The sequence below is a fragment of the Spea bombifrons genome, chromosome 7 (assembly GCF_027358695.1).
Source record: "Spea bombifrons isolate aSpeBom1 chromosome 7, aSpeBom1.2.pri, whole genome shotgun sequence".
NCBI classification, from domain to species: Eukaryota; Metazoa; Chordata; class Amphibia; order Anura; family Pelobatidae; genus Spea; species Spea bombifrons.
Window position 1 is genome coordinate 25,843,140 of NC_071093.1, and position 22,627 is coordinate 25,865,766.

At 36.8% G+C, this 22,627-nt stretch overlaps 1 protein-coding gene across 1 annotated transcript in view; it reads right to left on the minus strand.

Annotated features, from left to right (window-relative positions):
• Positions 1 to 820: 820 nt before the first annotated feature.
• Positions 821 to 22,627, minus strand: part of ITGAV (integrin subunit alpha V) — a 37,206-nt gene continuing 15,399 nt past the window's right edge. Inside the window, exons 12-30 of the mRNA XM_053470674.1 lie at positions 21,745 to 21,950; positions 20,385 to 20,576; positions 19,467 to 19,512; positions 18,815 to 18,916; positions 18,509 to 18,567; positions 18,185 to 18,339; positions 17,434 to 17,571; positions 16,778 to 16,845; positions 15,910 to 16,057; positions 15,333 to 15,425; positions 13,002 to 13,081; positions 7,148 to 7,228; positions 6,770 to 6,875; positions 5,016 to 5,174; positions 4,007 to 4,111; positions 3,660 to 3,773; positions 2,832 to 2,939; positions 2,428 to 2,550; positions 821 to 2,188 (exon numbers count right to left, since the gene is read on the minus strand). Of these exons, the coding sequence (XP_053326649.1) occupies positions 2,093 to 2,188; positions 2,428 to 2,550; positions 2,832 to 2,939; positions 3,660 to 3,773; positions 4,007 to 4,111; positions 5,016 to 5,174; positions 6,770 to 6,875; positions 7,148 to 7,228; positions 13,002 to 13,081; positions 15,333 to 15,425; positions 15,910 to 16,057; positions 16,778 to 16,845; positions 17,434 to 17,571; positions 18,185 to 18,339; positions 18,509 to 18,567; positions 18,815 to 18,916; positions 19,467 to 19,512; positions 20,385 to 20,576; positions 21,745 to 21,950 (2,179 nt within the window). The 3' untranslated portion in view covers positions 821 to 2,092. The remainder of the gene's footprint in view (positions 2,189 to 2,427; positions 2,551 to 2,831; positions 2,940 to 3,659; positions 3,774 to 4,006; positions 4,112 to 5,015; positions 5,175 to 6,769; positions 6,876 to 7,147; positions 7,229 to 13,001; positions 13,082 to 15,332; positions 15,426 to 15,909; positions 16,058 to 16,777; positions 16,846 to 17,433; positions 17,572 to 18,184; positions 18,340 to 18,508; positions 18,568 to 18,814; positions 18,917 to 19,466; positions 19,513 to 20,384; positions 20,577 to 21,744; positions 21,951 to 22,627) is intronic.

Genomic DNA, 22,627 nt, shown 5'->3' on the forward strand with positions numbered 1-22,627 from the left:
CCAGAATGCCTTATGCCCCCCATTTAACACTCCCCCCTCCCTCCTCCTCCTCCTCCAAACTTACCGGTGCTTCTGGCTTCCCTGTCATGTAGCCGGGGCAGCGTGTAGATCCCACGCACTTACGCTGCAGCCGGAAGGAGGCGTGGCTAGCAGCGGGGTGTTGTCTGCGTCCATCGTGCAGACCTTCCCCGACTGTCAGAGATCAGAGTTCCCCGCACCGGTGCCGGGGAAGGTCTGCGCGATGGACGCAGACAACCCCCGCTGCTAGCAACACCTCCTTCCTGCTGCAGCGGAAGTTGTCTACGCGAATCGCGTAGACATCTACACGCTGCCCCAGCTACACACCGGGGACAGTACAGTACCGGTAAGTGGGGCGGGGGGGACAGGAGGATCCAGGTCCCCTGCAGCTGCGGGGGATCTGGATCTTAGTCGTCTCATAGTCAGACCTATTTGGGGTCTGATTATAAGACGACCCCGATTATAAGACGAGGGGTATTTTTCAGAGCATTTGCTCTGAAAAAACCCTCGTCTTATAATCGAGCAAATACGGTAAATATCTTAAACAAATGAAATGTTCCAGCTTACATTAAAAAAGTCTTTAAGATGTCCCATTATCCTTCACTTGGTATTGTGCTTAAAACCGCTACAGTTCCGATTTCCTGTGTGGCATATAATGTATTTCCGGGTATACTGGTTGTCTCCGCCTAGTCTACCTCTTATTAAATATAGTCTTCATCAAGTAAAACTGGAAAAAATGATTTTGACTGGAAATAAAGACATCAAATCTTTTACAATTTCTCTATAAAACAAACAAAAGAAACAACTGCTAAATCCAGTAGTTTCTTTATTTTATTGTCACCATGTCAAGATGAAAGTTTGGTCTGCGACTTTATCAAACCTTATTGAAACTGTCACAAGGATTTTCTCTACAAAAACTACAAAAGTATAAAGTTACAGCAGTGCAAACAGTTTTTCACATAAAAAAAAATCAATTGTGTTATTTTATTTAATACATAAGCAATTAGAAATCCTATAAAATATGAAAGGTAAAGAAATATATTTGTTTTGATGTACAGTCTGAAATAAAGTCCGATACATGTGACAAGGCATGTTTTCAAATTCAGTTACAAAACTGAGCATGAATGTAAACATTACATTACAAGTGTCACCGTTTAACAAATTAGTAAGGCTGCTATGGGCCTTTAATGAAAGCCCAATAATGCTCATAATTCTCTAATATACCACAATTGGCCCACTTACCACACCATCATGTTACTCTCCATGTAATGTACAGAATTGTACCAAATGTGCATAATACATAGACAGCAGGTAATTTTATCTTTGTTTAAGTCCCTACAGAACCAGTTTTTGTGCTACAAATGAACTCCTTGAATTAAGACAGCTGAAAAAGTTCAATTCACTTAAAGTGTAAAAATGCATTGTAGATAATAGCACTGATAGTTTCGATCTTGGATCTTTAGATAATCTATTTGATCAGCTTTAAGATTCTCAGATTCAGGGAACGGGATGCAGTGAGTTGCATGGCTGTGTGAATTTTCAGGATGGAGAAACTGGAAGTCTTTAAGTAGTAGGTACCCATGCAATGTTAGCAAAACAAACTAGAAAAAAGCTTAAAAGAAACAAACCTGGAACTTTCCTTTACTATGAGCTGCATCATATTGCCATTTTACTGAAGGCACAAAGACATATTTTTTAAATGAATACTTCCCGGAAGATACAGTGGTGCTGCATAGCCCAGTGCTATTTCTAAGATTACAGAGTAAAATAATATTTCTAAAAACAATATCTTCCCAGTGTTACAAAATATTTGTGGAGACATTACAAAGTAGTATAATTTACACTACAAAACTATACATTTGTGCATCTTACAGTGCAGTACCTAAAATATGTATTACAAAGTTTACCACAAAGTAGTTACAGAAATAAAAAAGTAGATCAATCTATTATTTCCACATAATGAATGGATAACCAGATTACAGAATGTACATTGGAGTGCTTGAAAGCATTTGATTTTGGTGTACCAATAAGTATTAAGAGTTAGATATCCTTAATATAATCAAAAAACATGTGTTTATGCATCTGTTGTTCCTTCTCCATTCTCCTGAGGCTGAAGCTGCTCTCTTTCTGTTTCTTCTTGTGGAGGTCGAACACGTTTAAAGAAGCCAACCTAAAACAGTTGTGAAAGCAAATTTTAAATACAAAAATTGGTACTTAACAAAATATTGAAATAGATACATTTAAGTTTTGTGTATTTAGCAGAAGCGGTTTAGCTTTCCAGAGACCAACTCTATACACGCGATATCATACCTTTTTGCTCACTCCCAGAATGTCATTGACACCATCTAGGGATGGATCCAGTTCAACACATGAAATATAAATATATAATATATAAAGGCATTTACTTACCTTATACATTATGAAAACCATGAGTGCCAACAACAGTAAACCAGATATCACTGCAAGTATAATCACCCACACTGGTACAGGCAAACTGGCCGTTTGATTAACCCATAAAATATTTGTAGTAACCTGAAAAAAGCGGAATACATGAAAATATTACAGAATGACTTCTAACCAACTATATTTAAAACACACAGCATTTCATGCCCTGCTGCAGTGATGGTGTGTGAAATAAAGTCAAAATTAGTCTACCGATATACACTGATATATTAACCCCCCATGTTAAAGTTTTATAGAACTGGCACCTGACACCCATTTCCCCTAAAAACTACTGGCTACAATTTAGATATAATTAGAGTACATTTTACTTGGTGTTGCATGCAATAACTGTGACATTTGAAAACACTTACCACTGTGTTATTTGCTATATCAACCATTTGCACGTTTTTATAGGGGAATTCTAGAACATTAAAAGAAGCTGTTGATTTCAGTGAATATGAATGATTCTGGTTCTCCGTCTGTGAAGGAAAACAAAATAGAAATGTGTGCCTTCAGCAGTGGTGCTTAACCATAAATGTCATTTAAATGAATGCATTTTAAGTATTCAGAGTAAATTCCTTCAACTTAGAAAATGAATACTGTAAAAAAGAGTGAATGCAGGATAATATATACAATTATGTATAGGGCCAGGGCCTGATTAATGGTGGAGCACATGGAGCAATTGCTCCAGAGTTCTGAGAGGCCCTGGCTTTCAGATGAGCCAATAACTCTCAACCTGTTCCATGAAGCAATGATCTGCTCATGTCATCCTCCCTTACTGACTTTGTGTGGCCCAAAATAACCTCACTTCACAGCATGCAGCTTCAGTGACAGAGGATGATTGCAGATGATTTTTCTCACTGATTTATGGAACTCCTTCCCACCAAACTACAATACACCCTGCTATACCATAGTGTAAACTGTAAAGTGCAATTTACTTTACCAGGCACACATTTTTACAATAATTTTGTTTAACTCACTAGGTGAAAGCAAAAACAACCAAAAAAATAAAAAAAAATTAACTGGTGCATGTCAGCCCTTTGTATTCTCTTTCAACTATCTTTTTAACAAACATTATACACACCATTGAAAGACTGCTATAACCAGAGTATATAAATGTTATACAACAAAATTTGGTATCTAGTTGTGCATAACTTTTAAAAAACTAAAAGCAAAAAATATGAAATACAATAACTTACATTTAGAAAAGTTGGAGTCCACAGTCTTGACCTAATGTATAAAATTGCACTCTTTCCTTTTTCCACTCGTCCAACACGACAATCAATTTTCAGGCAATCAGCTGTTTCGCAGCCCTAAATCGAAAGAAACAGCTGTGAATTGTATATCCCATACATACAGGATTGCACAGGGTGTGTGACAGTCGCACCACTTGCCACCTATAATGTAATGCTTTTTGTAAGTATATTGCTGGTGCCAATAAACAAGGACCAAAGGATGAGCAGACTGGTATACCGATTTCTACATGATGCTGCTAGGTTATGTACAGGAAAGGTACAACTACAATTTCACGTATCAAAGTTCTTACAAGAGTCTGGATCTCTCCTTCGGTCACAGTTAAATCACGACGATTACGTTGGCGATTTTCAGTAATACGTGTTTCATTTTTATCACCTCCTTGTGATCCTGTAAGCTATAAAACAAAAAGGAGAAAATTATTCTTGGGAACTATCACCTTTGATATAACAAAATCAGTAGCATCACAGATTGCAAGGATGGTAAAGTCTCAAGCTCACTGTTGGAAAATCTGAAGGGAAACCAATCAGCCACAAACCCGTAGCAAGAAATGAGTACATGGAGCATGCCAGGAAAAATTAACTTCCAGTCATTTGATATGCTTTTCTCAATTGCCTTAAATATTGGTTAGATTACTTTTTCCCAACTACTCAATGGCACAGTCTATCCACGAGAGTGCTGCAGAATTTAGATCACAAATTACATCAATACCAGGCACTGTGGTCTATGACCCTGATATAAATACCAGGTAATCTGGCCATACACTACCTTCTGGAACCAGCTGCAGAGGTAACTGCTGATCTCATACCTGCCCAACCCATTACTCCTGCACAATTAAAATGTGTGAGAAACAGAAATGTCAATAGGTTTCTCTAATTTACTATTTTACTGAAGAATTCTGCAGGAGCTACAGTAATATCAAAAAGCTGAATTAAAAGCAAATGTGCTGCTGCAGAGTTTTGCATGACATTGGAAAAATAAAAAATGAAAGGACATGCAAATTGATGTACTACCATCCCATAAACCCTTCTGCACACATACTATTGGAACTCCCACCATAACAGCCAGAAATGGCCCTGTCAAATAACTACAGGAACAACAGAGGGTCAAAATAAAGAAGGACCAAATGTGGTGGGGCATATGAGAGATATGAAAAGCTCCGAGTATCAAGCTTCTGGAAAAGATGTTAACTGAATGGCCCAGAAACTGGAATGGTGAACAAAACACCAAGCATCTGCACTAGAGACTGAGATGTCAAACAACACGTAGGAAACAAAGAAAAATGAACAAGATGTATTTACCTTCACATTTAATGGATTGATTTCCAGGTTGGAAGTGCACTCCATGGGACCATCAATATCATATGTAACAACATACAATAAGGTATTGTTGTTAATCTTGTAGGGCCACTGAAGAGTGAGGATGGCTTTACTAAAAGCACTCGGGCCATTGTTTCTCAGCTAGCATGAACAAAAATATCAATAAGTTATTGATAGCATTAACAGTAAAAATAGACTGTTTATAAGAAATGCATGAACGTTTCCCTGGGTTATTTTTTAAGATTAATTGGGATAAATATCTCTTTTACAAAAAAAGAAATCTCATAGTGGTCAAATTTATCGTCACATCATGTGAGGGGACAGCTACAGAAACACACTCTCTCTCTCTGCCCAGCAGGCAATACATCAGGTCAAGTAGTGTAAATAAATCACATCTTTTTGAAGAAATTGGTTTTAACTTTCCTTGTGCATTTACTTTTCAAATATCTTTTGCTTTGCTGGTAAGTGGATTTAGCCAACCAGTATTAGTCAAATCTTAGTAAATCCACGTCTTGACCTCTTAATCGAAAATATCTTGCTAAATCTTACTAGCAGGTCACATTGTTTCAGGGTACAAAAAACAAAAATGTAGCACCGAGACATAAATATATATACGTTTTGGCTTATTGGCTTATGAGAAAGTTTTGCTAAAGATTGGCTTATGCAAAAAGTCTTATATACACGGATCAGCCATAACATTATGACTACCTGCCTTATGTTGTATAGGTCCCCCTTTTGCCACCAAAACAGCCCAGACCCCTTGAGGCATGAACTCCGCTAGATCTCTGAAAGTGTGCTGGGGTATCTGGCACCAAGACATTAGCAGCAGATCCTTACAGTCCTGTAATATGCGAGGTGGGGCCTCCTTGGATGCATCCTGGTGCCATGTGTTTTCCAGATAAGCAACACACACCCAGCCATCCAAGTGAAGTAAAAGAAAATGTGATTCATCAGACCTGCCCACCTTATTCCATTGCTTCGTGGTCCAGTTCTTTTGCTCACCTGCCCACTGTAGGCGCTTTCGGCAGTGGATAGAGGTCAGTCAGCATGGGCATCCTGACTGCTCTGCAGCTTGACAACCCCAAACTCAACAAACTGCAGACTGTGTGTTCTGACACCTTTCTATCAGAGCATTAACTTTTTCAGCAATTTGAGATACAGTAGCTTGTCTGTTGGATTCGACCACACCGGCCAGCCTTCGCCCTCCAAATGTATCAATCACTAGTTTTCCATCCTTGGACCACTTTTGACCACTGCAGACCAGGAACACCTCACAAGAGCTGCAGTTTTGGAGATACTCTGACCCACTCGTCTAGCCATCACAATTTGGCCCTTGTTGAAGTTGTTCAGATCCTTACGCTTGCACATTTTTCCTTCTTTTAACACATCACCTTTGAAGATGAAATTTTCGCTTGCTGCCTAATATATCCCACCCATGTCAGTGGTCATAATGTTATGGCTGATTGGGAATATTTTCTGGGAGAACCTGAATGCTGCATGCATGCGATGTTTCATTGTGTGCGCAACCATTGGCAGCACGTCAATGGTTGTGCACACAATGAAACATCACGTGCGTGCAGGCGTCTAATGTCACCATCTGACAGGAGGCAGCAACAGCCAAGAGAGTAAATGAATGGCATTTCAAATGGTAAACCCCTTTTAACTCTCAGAAATCACTGGGGGGGGCGTCTTCTGAATAAAATCTAATTTATATCCCTGTAAGCATGTAATGTTACCTCAAAGACATGCTGAACTAATGGACCAATGTCATCTTCTGTGACCAGATTCATCTTTGCTTCCCAATTTGCTATTGGCAAGAATAATTCATTTGGAGTTGAGACCCTGAATAGGTATATAAAGAAAAATGTTAAATGTGGAAACAAGTACTAATATTTTATAACTTTACATTTTTTTCCCATTAAACTAACAATTCAAAAAAACCTTTTTGCTTACTAAAGATTTCGGCTGGACGTGACTATATTTTTCACAAAGACTTGTGTTGGAAAAATACAAAAAACCCATATATCACTGTAACAAATGTGAAACTGGATACAACTTTTAATAATATTTTTTTTATACACATTCTTTGCAATATTATCTGTGTTCACACTTACCCTCTTATTTCCACAGCTGATGACACAGCAAGGGCAATCTGGATTGACTGGACTGGACTCAAATTGTCATACTGATTTGAGCTAAATGTACAGAAAATGCAGAATCATCAACGTGGAGCAACTTTAATACATACATAAATAAAACTATACATTTTTAACGCACGTCTGCATATCACTCTTTTTGCATATTGGTTTTACAACATCAGAATGAATGAAAGGAGGGGCTAAACAAGTATGCTGGAATGCAAATTTTGTGTCAAAGGCAGCCGAAATTTTAAATCATACATTATAGACAATTCTATACCGGTATTTATATTTATGACAATATTGCAGGACTAACACATCTCTAATTGTAAAATGCCTTTTGACTCTTGCTTGCTTTCACTTTCCCGAATATCCACAGCAGGCATCTTCTAAAAGACCCACTGAGCAGGATCTACACAATGCATAGTTAAATCAGTAAGAATACTTTTAAGAAATGTAATTAACTATGCATTATAAAACACCAACATAGCCTTTCTTACAGGACAGATTCGCCGACTTGAATTATTATCACACACAGTAAAGACTGGGCATTGAAATGTTTAAAGCATATGATAGAGGACTTTAAAGGTTTGTGGTGACACCCTTGCAAATGAGGGTGTCACCACAAGAGATGGGGAGAAAGGGTTGTAAGGACTGTGTATATAGATAGATAGCATGTAGATAGTGACAAGGAGGGAGAGGGGGAAGATAGTAAGAAAAAGTGGGGTGTAGATAGTGAGAAAAGGGAGGAGAGGTAGCTAGAGAGAAAGGGAGGAGAGGTAGCTAGAGAGAAAGGGGGTAGTAAGAATACTGAAATAAACAGTGAGAATGAGTGAGAGAAGGAATTATTGGGTTGATGAATAGTGTGAATGAGTGAAAGAATAAATTATTGTGTGAATTAGTGAGTGACCGTAAAAGTTTTTGTATGTATCATAGATGTATAATAGATTTGTAGAAAGGTAAAGATCACACAAGCAGGGTGTTTGAGCCTTGGGGACCAAGATGGCACAGGGCGGGCTGTTTGGGGACAAAGTTAACTTCTGATGGGATGTTTGGGGACAACGATGTCAAGCCCTATGTGTGTAATCTGAGTGCTGGTCAGGTTCTGTGTGGGCAGCATGGACGCCAGGGCTAGCTTTGGGGTGTGCAATCTGTGAGCTATACTTGTAATTTAGGGGGTTTATCTATACCTTTAATGCTAAGTTTTTATGTGAATTCCAATTTATCTACACCTGCAAAGCTGGGTTTGCGAGTTATTCTGTTGATCCAAATCTGAAATGCTATGTTTCCATACATTATTTATTTATACCTGCAAATACAGGGTTTGTATGTCTTATTCAGTTGATCAATACCTGCAAAGCTGTTTCCGTGGTTTTTATTTGATCTATACCCTCAGTGCTGAGTTTACATGTGATTTCCAGTTGATCTGCTGGGTTTGTGTGTTCTATTGATCAATACTTGCAATGCTATGTTTCCATGCATTATTTTTGTATACCTGCAAATACAGGATTTGTATGTCTGATTCTGTTTATTTGATCTATACCTTAAATTCTGGTCAGAAGGAGGGAAGACTGCACTGACTCTCACAGTCTTCACCTAATCTGTAGTGAGTCTGGCATATATTTTTATGGTGTGGTAGTGGAGGGAATTATTGCATGCTAGGGAGTGTGGAGTGGGGACCCAAAGAAATAGGGTCCATTATTTCAATATAAAATTGACAGCAGGGTCAATATATATATATTTATATATATTGTCAGCATTGGCTAACAGTATATATTGTCAGCAGGGGCTAATATTAATATACATCTGCGGCAGGATCTAATACTAAATAATGAAAACTAACTGCCAGTTCAGCTGTTGAATCACAGTCTTTACTTCAAAGAGATAAGTATATATTAGGTAGCTACAAATGCATGTCTAGCGTATATATATCAAATAACAGATGGAATACCTATCTTGTGATAGTAACTTTTTTATTGGACGGACAAAATTTTGGATTGACAAGCTTTCGGAGCTCTTCTCCCTTTCTTCCGAAAGCTTGTCATTTCCAAATTTTGTTAGTCGAATAAAAAAGGTATTATCACCACATAATTATTCCATCTGTTATTTGATATTGACACCAGTGGACTAATATGGCTACAACCTCTACTATATGTATGTATGTATATATATATATATATATATATATATATATATATATACACATATACACACATACATACACACACACACACATACACACCGTATATACAGTGTGTAATCTCATGCACTTCCCTCAATGTGGTCACCCTAGTGTGTGTATGGGCAGTGTGTGTGTGTGTATGGGCAGTGTGTGTGTGTGTGTATGGGCAGTGTTTATAAGCTAGTTTATAAGTGTGTGTATATGTGTGTGTGTAAAGGCGGGGGAGTATGAGGGCGGTGTATGTGTATACATGTGTGTATGGACAGGCTTGTATAAGGGCAGTGTATGTGCATATGTATGTTTATGGGCATGGGTGTGTGTGTAAAGGCAGTGTGTATGCAAGAGCAGTGCAGGTATTTGTATGTTTGTAAGCTGGTGTGTGTGTAAGGGCAGTGTATGTGTATATGCGTGTTAATGGGCAGGTGTGTGTAAAGGCAGTGTGTAAGGGCAGTCGAGTGTAAGGGCAGTGTATGTGTAAATGTGTGTTTATGGACAGGTGTGTGTAAGGACAGTGCAAAATTAAAAAAACCTCAAAAAAAATAGCTGGGGGCACAATTTTCCATTCTTGCTTCGGGCGCAAAAGGAGCTAGCTATGGCTCTGCTCCCATCACTTTATACTAAGACATTACATTATATGAATGTATATAACGCCAGCAGATTCTGTAGCGCTGTTACATTCAGTCAGTAAAATTTAAAATCACATACACCAACATAAAAGGAGAAGAGTGCCCTGCCCTTGTAAGCTTAACCCCTTGACTGCTAACGACGGCATGGTGCCGTCGCTAGCAGTCCCAGTCAGGTGCTAACGACGGCACCATGCCGTCGCTAGCACTCTCCTACCTTGATGGGGGTCTGTGGACCCCCATCACCACCTACCCCGGCGATCTGCCCCTCATTTTGAAGGGCATCACTGGGACCACCCGATCCGGCCGGTGACGTCACGCGTAATGACGCGATGACGTCACCGCGCAACTTTATTGAAAACTGACAATTGTCAGTTTTCACGGTATGGGGGCATGCTGCTTAGATGCCTGTATCTCAGGCATCTGAGCAGCTACAGACCCCCAACATATACCGTTGGAAAGGTAATCGCCTCACCTTTCCAACGATATAATGCTTGTAAAAAAAAAATAAAAAATATTATGTTAAAAAAATAAAAATGTACAAAAAAAGTAAAAAAAATTAAATTATCTAAACATAAACTGGTTTAACTTTAAAAAAAAAAAAAAAGTTTAAGTATTCTAGCTAAATGATCACTGTGGTAGCCAATGTTACCACAGCGATCATATAGCTATAAAAAGTCACATTCCCTTTTTAAAAATGGCTGATACTAAATTTTAACCCCATGATCCCTTTGATCATGGGGTTAAATTTAGCCAATGGTAGAGGAAGGCAATTTTTGAAATCCAGATGAACTGCAAAAATCAGCCGTATAGCCTGTAGTACGTAAGTTAACCATGTCATCCCTGGAGCCCCTTGCATTTTTACTGCAAAACTTATTTTTGCTGTAAAAGTGATTTTTTTCTCCCTTTACGATCATCTCTTTGGGATTGTAAGGGGAAAGAATGGTGTGTGTGCTTCTGCGAGTGAATGTATGGAAAGTATGGTGTGTGCTTCTGCGGGTGAATGGAGATATGAAAGCGTGTGAATGATCAGTAATTAGGGTTGAAGCCTTGATGTGGCATTACTGCTCACGTAAGAAGTTAAATTATGGCACAAAAAGTACATATTTTCAAAAACTACACCCCTCGGCGCATCAAATGAGGGGCTGCATGTGTTTCTAGTACAAACCTGGAGTGCGCAAGACACAAATGAACATGTCGCTATGGTTAGAAAAAACATATTTTCTAGCCAAAGCGACATATTCCATCATTATCTGTGAACTTAACTTTTGTCCTAGAAATACATGTAACCCCTCATTTGAAGCTCCAAGGGATGTAGTTTCTTGAAATGTGTACTTTATGTACCCTAATTTAACTTCCCAGATGTCTAGACCACCTTAACTTCAGATATGGCAGATTGGAGAATCTTGTTAAAAAATTGTCTTAAAACATTTAGGGGTGATGGCTGCATTTAGACAGCTCTAGACAGCTGGGAAGTTAAATTATGGTACATAAAGTATATATTTTCAGAAACTACACCCCTTGGCGCATCAAATGAGGGGCTGCATGTGTTTCTAGGACAAACCTGGAGTGCGGAAGACATAAATGAACTTGTCGCTTTTAATTTTATTTATTTTTTATTTTTTATTTGTGTGATATTCACTTATTTGTTGTGCAAGTCAGATTTGTGATACGAATACAAATAAGACCTCATTTGCTGCGGCTGGGGGTGTAGTTTCTAAAAATATATAGTTTTGTTGGCATATTTTAACATCCCGGGCAGCTAGAGCTGTTTAATTGACGCAGCCATGCATTAAATTTAAAGATGAATTTTGTGATAGTCTAATAAATTTAACTTTTAGCAATAAAATATTAGAAAAACATAGTCTACTGTTCTCAATGTCTGTTTATTTTAGACCGGTTACCTACTACAGATATTTAGCAACACAGGTTTTGATATTAGAGTTTAGAAAAATAACATTACAAACTAGTTTTTATTGAGTTGGAAGTGAAAAATTACACTTTTTTCCCATTTTTGGTTGTATTTTGCAAACCTAATGAGACATACACATATAAAAATGGTATATTTGGAATCTGCTGGGTGTGTTGAAAAAAAACAATATATGGTTTGTATAGTTTATTTCCAAGAAATTTACTTGAAACACGTTTAAACGTGAGAGGCACCAAAACGCCGAAAACTAGCTTAGCACCAGGGTGTGAAATGGCTTAGCAGCCAAGGGGTTAAAATCTAGCTGACAGCGTAACTCCTATAAACTATATACCACCGTCAATGTCTGACTCAGGGTGACCACATCGGCAATGTTTTCCATGACATGTATACATTTTTCATATTGCTGACCAGCACAGATAAAATGCTGCCCTGAAGTATGTGGGATATATAGACTCATGGGAGGGACCCAATTAGTCAGTTATACATTATCCATACTGCAGTGCAGCTCTTTAGCTGGTGTGGTCAGCAATATGTAAAAATTATATCTGTACTGGAAAACATGGCTGATGTGGTCACCCTACTCTCGGTATATAATGATAGCAGTTTTCCTGTACCACCATCAATGTCTGGCTCAGTGTATAGTGATAGTAGATATGCTGTTCCACTGTCATGCATGCCTCAATATATAATGATAATAGTTATGCTGTTTTAAAGTGTGAAGTGTGTGTGTGTGTGTGGTGGGGGGGGTGCGACATACAAGGATCCGCCCCAGGTGCCAAATACTCTCGGTACGCCCCTGAACAGATGTGCCCTTTGCAGCTTGATGGGGTTACTTTCTTAATGTCTACTTTTATAGACATTTTTTTTTCAAAAAGACAAAAAAAACCTCTCCCAATAATAATATAACATACAGTATATAATTTATCATGATACTTCATTGTACTCCAGCTGCAGTGAGGATCTGTATGATGCTTTTGCAGGCGATGAGTTCCATGTTCCCACAGGCCCTTACATTCATAATATATGACTGCTCTGAAGTGTTAAACAGGTTGATTGAAAATTATTAAACTAATTTTACTCATTTTTTTAACATACCTCCGAATCTGTAAGTCAAACTTAACAGAGTTGTCCATTTCTGAATGCTGATGAACACTGAAAAGCAGGCCTGCCAATACCTGAGATAGTAATAAAAATATGGAACATTTATGGAATTCTGATTTTAATATTTTTTTTCTAATTCTTAACTATATATTATTATTAATAATAATATTATACCACATACACACATTTAAGAGACATTTAACCCCTTCAAGACCGCTGTTTTTCATACCCTAATGACATGATTTTTTTTTTGTAATATTACCATGCTTGTTAGTTGCAATTATTCTAAACATTCAAGGTATTGATATGAAATATACATAATGAAAAAATTGTCATACTTTTTGCTTTGCTGTCCATATAAGGCAAGCAGAATTCAGCTTAAAAAACATGAAATTGTCATGCTACTCAGCAAGACAGGCAAGGTTGTTGGTGCAGGATTGAACACCACAGAAACCATGGTGTTTATTCAATAAGGGCCGTGTTACTCCTACTCCACTACTCATTATGCAGTGCCAACACTGGCAAGTTCCTCCAGCAAAAGGCTGAGCTGGCCCTGTATAATGTGTAAGGCAAAGGGCAAAGAAATGCCACTACCTTTACTATGCATTATACAGGATAAGCCAAGTTTCTCCTGCAATAGAAGATAAAGGGGGGGAGGGGTTGAATAGGCCTCATCGTGATTTGATATAGGAAAGGCCATTGCCTTCGAAACCAAAACGAGAATGCTTAAAACTCATTAAAAAAATAGACATGCTAATAGTTTATTTTCATCATTTAACAAAATGCAAAGTGAGTGAACAGAAGAAAAATCTAAAACAAATCAATATTTGGTGTTACCGCCCATTGCCTTCAAAACACCATCAATTTTTCAAGGTACGCTTGCAGTTGGTAGTTAGGTTGTTCCATATATCCTCGATAACTAACCACAGTTCTTCTGTTCTCTCTCTTAATATAATCCCAGGTAGACTTGATGTTGACATCAGGGCTCAGTGTGGGCCATACCAACACCTGGATTCCTTGTTCTTTATGCTTAAGATAGTTCTTAATGGCTTTGGCTGTATGTATGGGGTCATTGTCATAAATTTGGGGCCAATCAGATGCCTCCCTGATGGTATTGCTTGATGGAAAAGTATCTGCCTGTACTTATCAGCATTAAGGAGACCATTATTTCTAACTAAACTCCTTTTGCAGAAATCCAGCCCCAAACTTCGCTGTTGCCTGCAAACACTCAAACTGCAAACAAACTGTTTTCTGCTTCAGCCAAATATTTCAAATGTTGACTCATCAGTCCAGAGCACCTGCCAATTTTCCATTTTTTTTTGTGAATAGTTGAGTCGGTATGATATTTTGGCCGCAAATATTTCTTGAACACCACATCTGACCAGACTTTCTTTGGACAGTAGATAGGGGTACCAGGGTCCCACTGTTTTCTTCCAATGCTGAGCTGATGGCACTGCTGGACATCTTCTGATTGCAAAGGGAAGTAAGCATGATGTGCCTTTATCTGATGCACTGGGTTTCCTTGGCTGACCACTGCATCTACGGTCATCTATATTGCCTATGTCCTTGTGTTTCTTCAAAAGAAGCCTGGACCTCACTGATGCAATATAATTACCTTGTATCTTGTTGCTGTGCTTAGTCTTGCTACGGTCTATGACTTTTCCACTAAACTGTCTTGATATCGAGCTTGGCTGTTGCTCACTGTTCTCCTACACAGTTGTTTCTGTTTCAGTTAGAGATTTTTCAACCTACATATTGATTTAATGATCAATAGCAACTATTTGGTATAATTGTTTAATACATCATACACCTGACTATATGCCTACAAAATCTCTGACTTTGTGCAAGTGCACCTAAAGGAATTGCTGCTGTTTTGAAGGCAAAGGGTGGTCACACCAAATACTGATTAAGATTTTTTTCTGTTGACTTACTTTGCAATTTGTTACATTTGTTACAATTTGTCAGTTTTTGAATGCATTCATAATTCATAAAAACAGCATATGTTCTCACCTAAAACTTATTTTTAACTGATATCAGTATATTTTTATTGGTGTGAGTTCCTCTTTTTGAGACAAAGATAAAACTTAAGAATGGGTTCCTATTGGTTTAAGAAAACCTTTCTGATGGTCTTGATGGAGGATGCTAGTAACATGTGGGCCACTTAAATACACTTGTTTGTTCTTTCATATAATGTGAATGTTTGTTTTTGTTTGTAGTCAAAGTAAAAAAACCTTCACTGAAAAAAAAGATACAATACATGCATTTTGATTTTTTGTACAGCTAACTTATTTTCATACCAGAACAATACACTTTTTTTTTTTTTACCTTTGTTCCAGCCTTCATTGGATTTCCAAGATCACATACCACAAGGCGTGTTCGATTCTCAGTCTTAAATGCACAAGATAACCTAGATAAAGTCTAGAAAATAAGGGAAAAAAAGAAAAAAAAACTATATATTACTCAACATGCCGAAATTGTATTAATAATACAATGATTCTGTATTTATACATTTAGAGTATTTTTAATTAGTAGATTAAACTAACACTAAATAGTCAAGATCATCCAGGTGAATGCCCCCCTGCATTAGAAGAAATTGAAAGGCCAGTCCATCAATGCATGATGTTACAAATAGAATAGGTGTCAACAGGAAAAGATCTTAAAATATATGGTCTGAAGGAAAGGTATCACAGGCACAGTTAACCAAGACCCAGAATAAGGATTGTCGAAATGCAGCATCATGGGGATTAACATATAAAACCACAAAATGGCCAATGCCTATATACAAATACGTATATTTGAAATAAGTTTTGATCTGATATTTAGAGGAACTCAAGTCACAGTACATACGGCTTATACTTTTATGGTTGAGGGGATCTAAACAGCTAAACAAATCTTAACTCACCTCATTGTTTCTAATGACACCAATAAAATCAGCCTGTTCTGGAATCTGTATAAATAACTCTGCTTCATAAGCTCCTTCCCCTTGGTTCTGAGCATGTACGAGCAATGTTAATGGACTATCATCACCAATATAAATCTGCTTTTGTTCACTGTTGAAAGAAATCAGACAAAAGAAATCAATCGAAAGAAAGAAATCGTTATCCCTTTATTGACTGGGTTGTTTTTTTATTCTGTTTTTCATCTTTAATCAAATCAAGCTTTTACAAACACTGAATGTTTTTGTTTAGTTATGTTTTCTACTGGTGTGTTACCAAATGCTAATTTGACTTCATAAGTTGAGATTAATAATCAGCCTGTGTTTATTTAAAGAGTGGCTGTCAATATGAATCTGAGACATGCGGCAAATTTTATCTTATATTATACTACTGTATACTATTATACTACAGATTTATGCTGTTTATATACATACATCATAGTAGGGACTGTACGACATCAAGAAGCACACTTAGGAGGTACGCTGGTTTACTACTTCTCCAGTGATGGTGGACAAACATTTGTCAACTTCGTTAAAAAAAAAACTTTGATCATAAATGCTACCTCATAAAACTGATATTTTATTTATATCCTTGCAATAATTTCCAAAACTACAGCAAAAATAAATCAGTTACAGATGGTAATATGTAGCACACTACAGAACAAGATACGTAAATGATAAAAAAACCAAGATAAGTAAAAGATATTGACACGAAGGATGCAGTGGGAAGCATCCAAAACAATCTCATTGAAAAATGCGTCATTCTGTGTATCCCTTTCTGAACCTTCAACATTTTAGATATTTTGTAACTAAATAAATAAGTACAATCACTAACCTTTCTACTGATAAAATCAGATTTGGTTTGCATATATTATCTTCACCACAATCCAGTAAAATGTGTGCCTGGGAATGATACAACAAAAACATTATATTATATCTTGCATAACAACTATTCACTTTAAGACAACTTTGAAAAATGTAACTGTTATTTGTTGGATCAAGCCTCTTCTGGGTTGCTGCAAATTTTATATTGTCTGCCATATTTATTTATATTTTGTAATCACACAACAAATACCACATTAGAAGGATGCTATTAAATAAATAACAATTCTAAAAAAAGTTTACTTTTTCATTGAAAAAGGACCTGACTGGGATGTCACGGAGAGATGTCATGAGACTCATATAAAATACCTCTCATCATATATAAAATACCTGTCATCATGGGACCTAAAACGCTGAGAGGGACAGGCACCAGTCAGAATGCAGCATGTGCTTACTGAATTTCTTTGCAAAGCCGTAGGGAATATCATTAGGTTCATGTGACATTTTGGTACGTTTAGGAGTGCTAAAAATAAGCGAAATTGGGAGTATTTATACAGTATTAATGGAATTCTGTCAATTTCAAGGCACTGTACAAATGAAAATTTGTACTGACTGACTGTTTAAGATGGGAAAAATGAAACATTAAAGGGAACAACCGATTACAAATACCTGTTTTGTAATGTTGGCTGGAGTGAACTGGTTTAAAATAGGTAACAATCCAGATGAATCTGCTGCTGAAGTTGAGTTCATTTGGTACTCCATAAAAACTGTTATAGGTGTAAGTTTATCCCTGAATTCCGACTCATCCTACAGAATAAAAGAAGGGAAAAATAAAAAACATCATGTTGGATTATTAAATATCTTAATGTAAGAAGGGCCCAGGGTACAAGCCACACGAGAACAAATTCTGCAGAACGGACATTCTGAAAGGGCATTACGTTTTTAGGCCATTCTGCGGGCCTAGGACTGAGAGGGAGTTTTGCCAATGATGAAATTTGCTTCCGTGCCAATGAAAAACAGGATAATGAAACTCTCTGACCTAGATATTAAAACTGGACATTTCATTAGGGGAGACATGCAGGCATGCAGTAAGCTAGGGGCAACATTCTGCTAAAACTAATCCACAATCATTACAGAAGATGTGTTTGGCAAAACACACCTCCTGACACATGGTACTCTTACTGTCAGTCGTTCCGGGCAGCGGTCTAATGAGAACTCCATGCGTGCTTACAAAGTGCAACAACTTATTTCAATGGGAGCACTATCCTACCACTAATGGGCTGCTTTAAGTTTTTGGGGTTTTTTTTGCTAATGTGGGTACTCTCTTTTTCTGAATTTTAAAATACTACAATAACAAGTTTTTCAACTCCACGAAACACCGCATTAAATACTCAAAGGAAAAAACAACTGCAATACTTACCCGTAAAAATGCTTGTAGTTCTTCACAACGCATGATTCCTCCATTTGAAATAGTCATAGTCTTGGAGTGACTTGATTGTTTACTGTGGAGAAATAATGCTCTGCGTACAGCTCCCTTCTGTTTAAGTTTATCCAGTAACAGTTCTACATGGAATGCTATTAAACAGAAAATGTTTTTTTTTTTTAAATCCATATATATTTCTTTCCTTTTAATAATATTAATTTCAATTTTCAAACAGGGCAACTTATTGCAGGACAGAAACAGACATCCATTTTTCTTTCAATTGTATTTGAAAAGTACATTTAAATATACATTTATACTTACTAAGATCACTGGGGACCCTCCCTTTACCAGTTGCCCTCAGACAGAACTTAACATTAAAACTGCAAAAGGAAAACAGGGCAACTTACTTTAACATCTACATCACACTGAGAAACTTCAAAACATTATTACTGTTATGTGAGATTGCTAATTTTAATCTACTAATTATATGAAAATGCTAAATTCTGATAAGTGAAGAAAAAAATACTAAAACCTTGAAATAGCCAAAAAAAATGATTATTAAGATAACATGTTTACCAGTTTTGAAACACAACAAATACTTAATAGTTACAGTTAGAAAATACATACCAGGAAACTTTCGTATTATCCAGGTTACAGGTTTTACTATCTGGGTTCAGTATTGATGGGTTCACTTCAAGAATGGCATTTACACGGATGACTGGTCGAGCCCTGAGAGTTAGATATTCAAATGTTTATAATGGATTAAAACAGATTATTATAATAGGTTTCTTTTTAGATCACTGGTAAAACTACATTTTAGATATCAGTTTATGGCACAAGTCAAAACAATGCTGTTGTCGGTAATAAATTAATTAAAATAATTTTAAATGAAGATTTCAGTTATTTGCAGGATACCCAAATAGCTTTTGTTTACTACACCTATTATGGGATATCACTGCCATATCTATGTGAATTCAAAGCAAAAGAAACAATGTACTGGGTAGCTCTTTATATCTATACCACGTTATAGATGTCAATCTATTTTAAAAGGGCTTAAAAAAGTATATCGATATACAACTTAATAAAATGTCTCTTCAGAGCCATAGAGGATAATGACATAAAAACAGACCATGGTAAAGATTGTAATGGTACGCTCTATTAAATAGAAATGCATTCCACACTCTTTCACAGCTTTTAAATAAATCAGTGTCCTAGTTTTGTTTCAATTTCAGATATCAATATCTCGGATTTACTTTACTAATTTTTAGTGAAGGGATACCTGTATAATACGGCTTTATCAACTCCGAAAGCACCAACAAGTAAATCTGGGGGCAAAGAAGAAAGCAGCTGTTAATTTACACATTACATTTACGTGGAAATTAAGAGTTATTTTGTCCATACAAATATAACCCATATTGATCATAAGAGAAACCAAACAATGCTTGTGTTCTAAAGTAAAGTAAGAAACAATGTAGACTGAACCTGCATGCTGGCATTTAAGAGAACAGTGTTGACTCTGTGTTACTGATGTAACAAAATCTAGACACGGTTTTGATAAGAATGGTTAACTTGCATCTCTGTCTCCAACAGGAGGCAATTTACGAGGGAATATCTAGGTTTCAGACATTCGGACGGCAGTTACACAGTATATGCATCACAAAATCCTGAACATTTACATCACTCATACATGTGCGCTGCACAGGTGGCAAAGATTATTTATGTTTCACAAGTATAATCTTGTGATATGGTGTCATAACATTGGGCTTCTGGATAGGCCCTCTTCTATATGCTCCTCACAAATAGCAACTATGCTCTGTGCCGTTATGATTTCTCTGTGTTGTAACAGCAAAACTGAACTGTATTTTACAAACCCCACGGGGCTTTAAAATATACCCCAAGATTTCCAAGTAACATGGTTGAATATAATTTCTATTTTATAGAATATAGGAAAAGGAAATTAGTGTTTTGCTAAAATGCAGTATTACTTCCTTAATAAAACAAGTATTGTAAGAATGTATCTACATAAAACATGTCGAAGAGTAATCAAAAGAAAGGCAATGAAAAGTTAAGCACGCTCACTACTTGTGTAGGAATTACATTCAAGTACTAAACATGACAGATGGCAAAAACACCATATTGTGTAGTAAATATTTATAACAGTTGGAAAACTACCAACATACAAGCATTAGCAACCTACCCGGATATCCATTTTTATCAACATCCGTATCTCCTCTTATGGAGTAACCAAAGCTCGATGGAAAAGCCTTTGAGGCCCATTGACCCTCAAGAGTCTGAGAAGGCACAGTGCTGATACCAGAAGCTCTTCCATTAAATATGTAAACAAGCCCTTTCTTGCCATCACCACCATAAGGTGCCCCAATGGCAATATCTATATAAAAAAAAATGAAAAAAATATTAACTTAATGAATCAAATTTCGACAGCTGAAAAATAATAATTATTTAAAACATATGCATGGAAACCTTTGTGCTCGCTTTATAAATATAAAATAAAAGAGGTTATTTAGAATTACAATTCCTTGAGATCATAAGGGGGAAGTAATTCATGGAACATCAAGACATTTTGAGCGTAACCCATACTGTTGTTGATTTCTTTTTTTGAACCATTCGATTCTTACTTTGTTGAATGGTGTTGTACCTTCTAGATTCAAACGTCTGTAGTTGTTTTAATAGGAGTTGTGTGTTCATCTCATCTAAAGGATTTATTTTCCTCTTTGAGGACAAGTTCATGTTCTGTGTGCGGACTGCTTGGATAGGAAGTAGCTATATCACATGAACTGCTTTGCAAATTTTTAATACCCGGAATTAGATATTTTCTATGAGCTCCTGTTGCCCTCGAACAACACAATAATAAATGCCCTTAACAGGCTGGATGATGACAGGCAACATGCTACTATTCAGGAACTATTCAGAAATAGGGTCTTTATTTAACCCCTTAATGACAAAGCCCGTACATGTACAGGTTCAAAATGCATTGTTTTCAAGGGGTTTAGGAACCGCCCATTGTCCTTAAGGGGTTAATACCTTAAATAAATGTATTTACTTCACACCTTGTACGCATAAACAAGAAGAGAACTGCACTAACCCAGTCAAAGTTGAATGCACAGAAAATACAATCCTGACACCTCAGTTAGGAAATTTTACTATGTAGGCATATGTCAATATCTACCATCTCATATAATGTTGTCTACCAGTAATTTGAGGTTTTTTTTATTTAACACAAATTTGACTATATTTTCAGAATTCACCTTTGGAAGTTTATCTAGAAATCAATATTGTTTATATGTCAATTTATATTACAAAACACATCCTTCTGTGTGGCAAAGATGTAAGCCCTCAATTTACAGCAATGGCACTTTTGCTCATTTTAAATTAAATTCTACTATAATAAGTCAATCAGCATGCGAATGACAAACATTTTGTAACGATGCACAACCTTTCCAACAAATACCTAAAGGGCAGAGGTTAGGTCTGGGGCATCCCCGGTACCATCACAAAGAATAATTTTAAACTTACATGTGTTGAAATAGTAACCTTACCATTAAACCCATCCTGATCCACATCTCCTATGGGTGCAATACAACTTCCAAACCTTGCAAACACTTCATAGCCAGTTAGCCTCAACAAGAGCTGAGGTCCACCTGCTCTTTGTTGAAGATAAACAGATACTTGACCAACTTCCTGAAGTTTTCCATCTGAGGCACGGTCCATAAAAAGTGGTGTCCCAATGAACAAATCCACAAAGCTGCAATGAAAATATAAATGTAAGAGTGACCCTAATAGTTTCACACACAATATATGAAAACAAAATTCCGTTACTAAATGCTAATTAGAGCACAGAAATGTCAGATTCACTAAAGATTTTTCCTGCTTGGTATGGAAGTAGACTTTTTACAAAGGTTTTAATTAGCATTACCCCAATCATTCTTATAATTCTTCACAATATCACCAGATATATAAAAATGTAGAATACACATTGCCCTCCACTTTTAGTCATCACTTTATATTTATTTATAGATAGCCAGCTGATTCTGCAGCACTTTTACAATAGGAAACAGGGAACATTAACAATATACAATTTCACAATAGGATTTGTACAGACAGAGAAGAAGACACTGATCTTGTAAGGTTACAATCTATTGGAAGGTTTAGGATGAATTAATGAGATGGAACGCATTTTTAGCCTTTCATGCCAAAACTGTCTGTTACATAACATGCAGTTTGTAAAACATGTGCAACAAAAATAAGGAACATCTTTATAGGATTTACCTTTTTATCTCCCTAACTTCCAGCAGGAGCTGAGGTCACGCTGAAGTTTTGCTTATGCCTGGGTGTGTGTGCCTGTCTGGGTATGCATGTATGTCTTGGTATATGTGTGTCTGCTTGGGTATTTTAGTGTATGAACATGGCTTTGGCTATGCG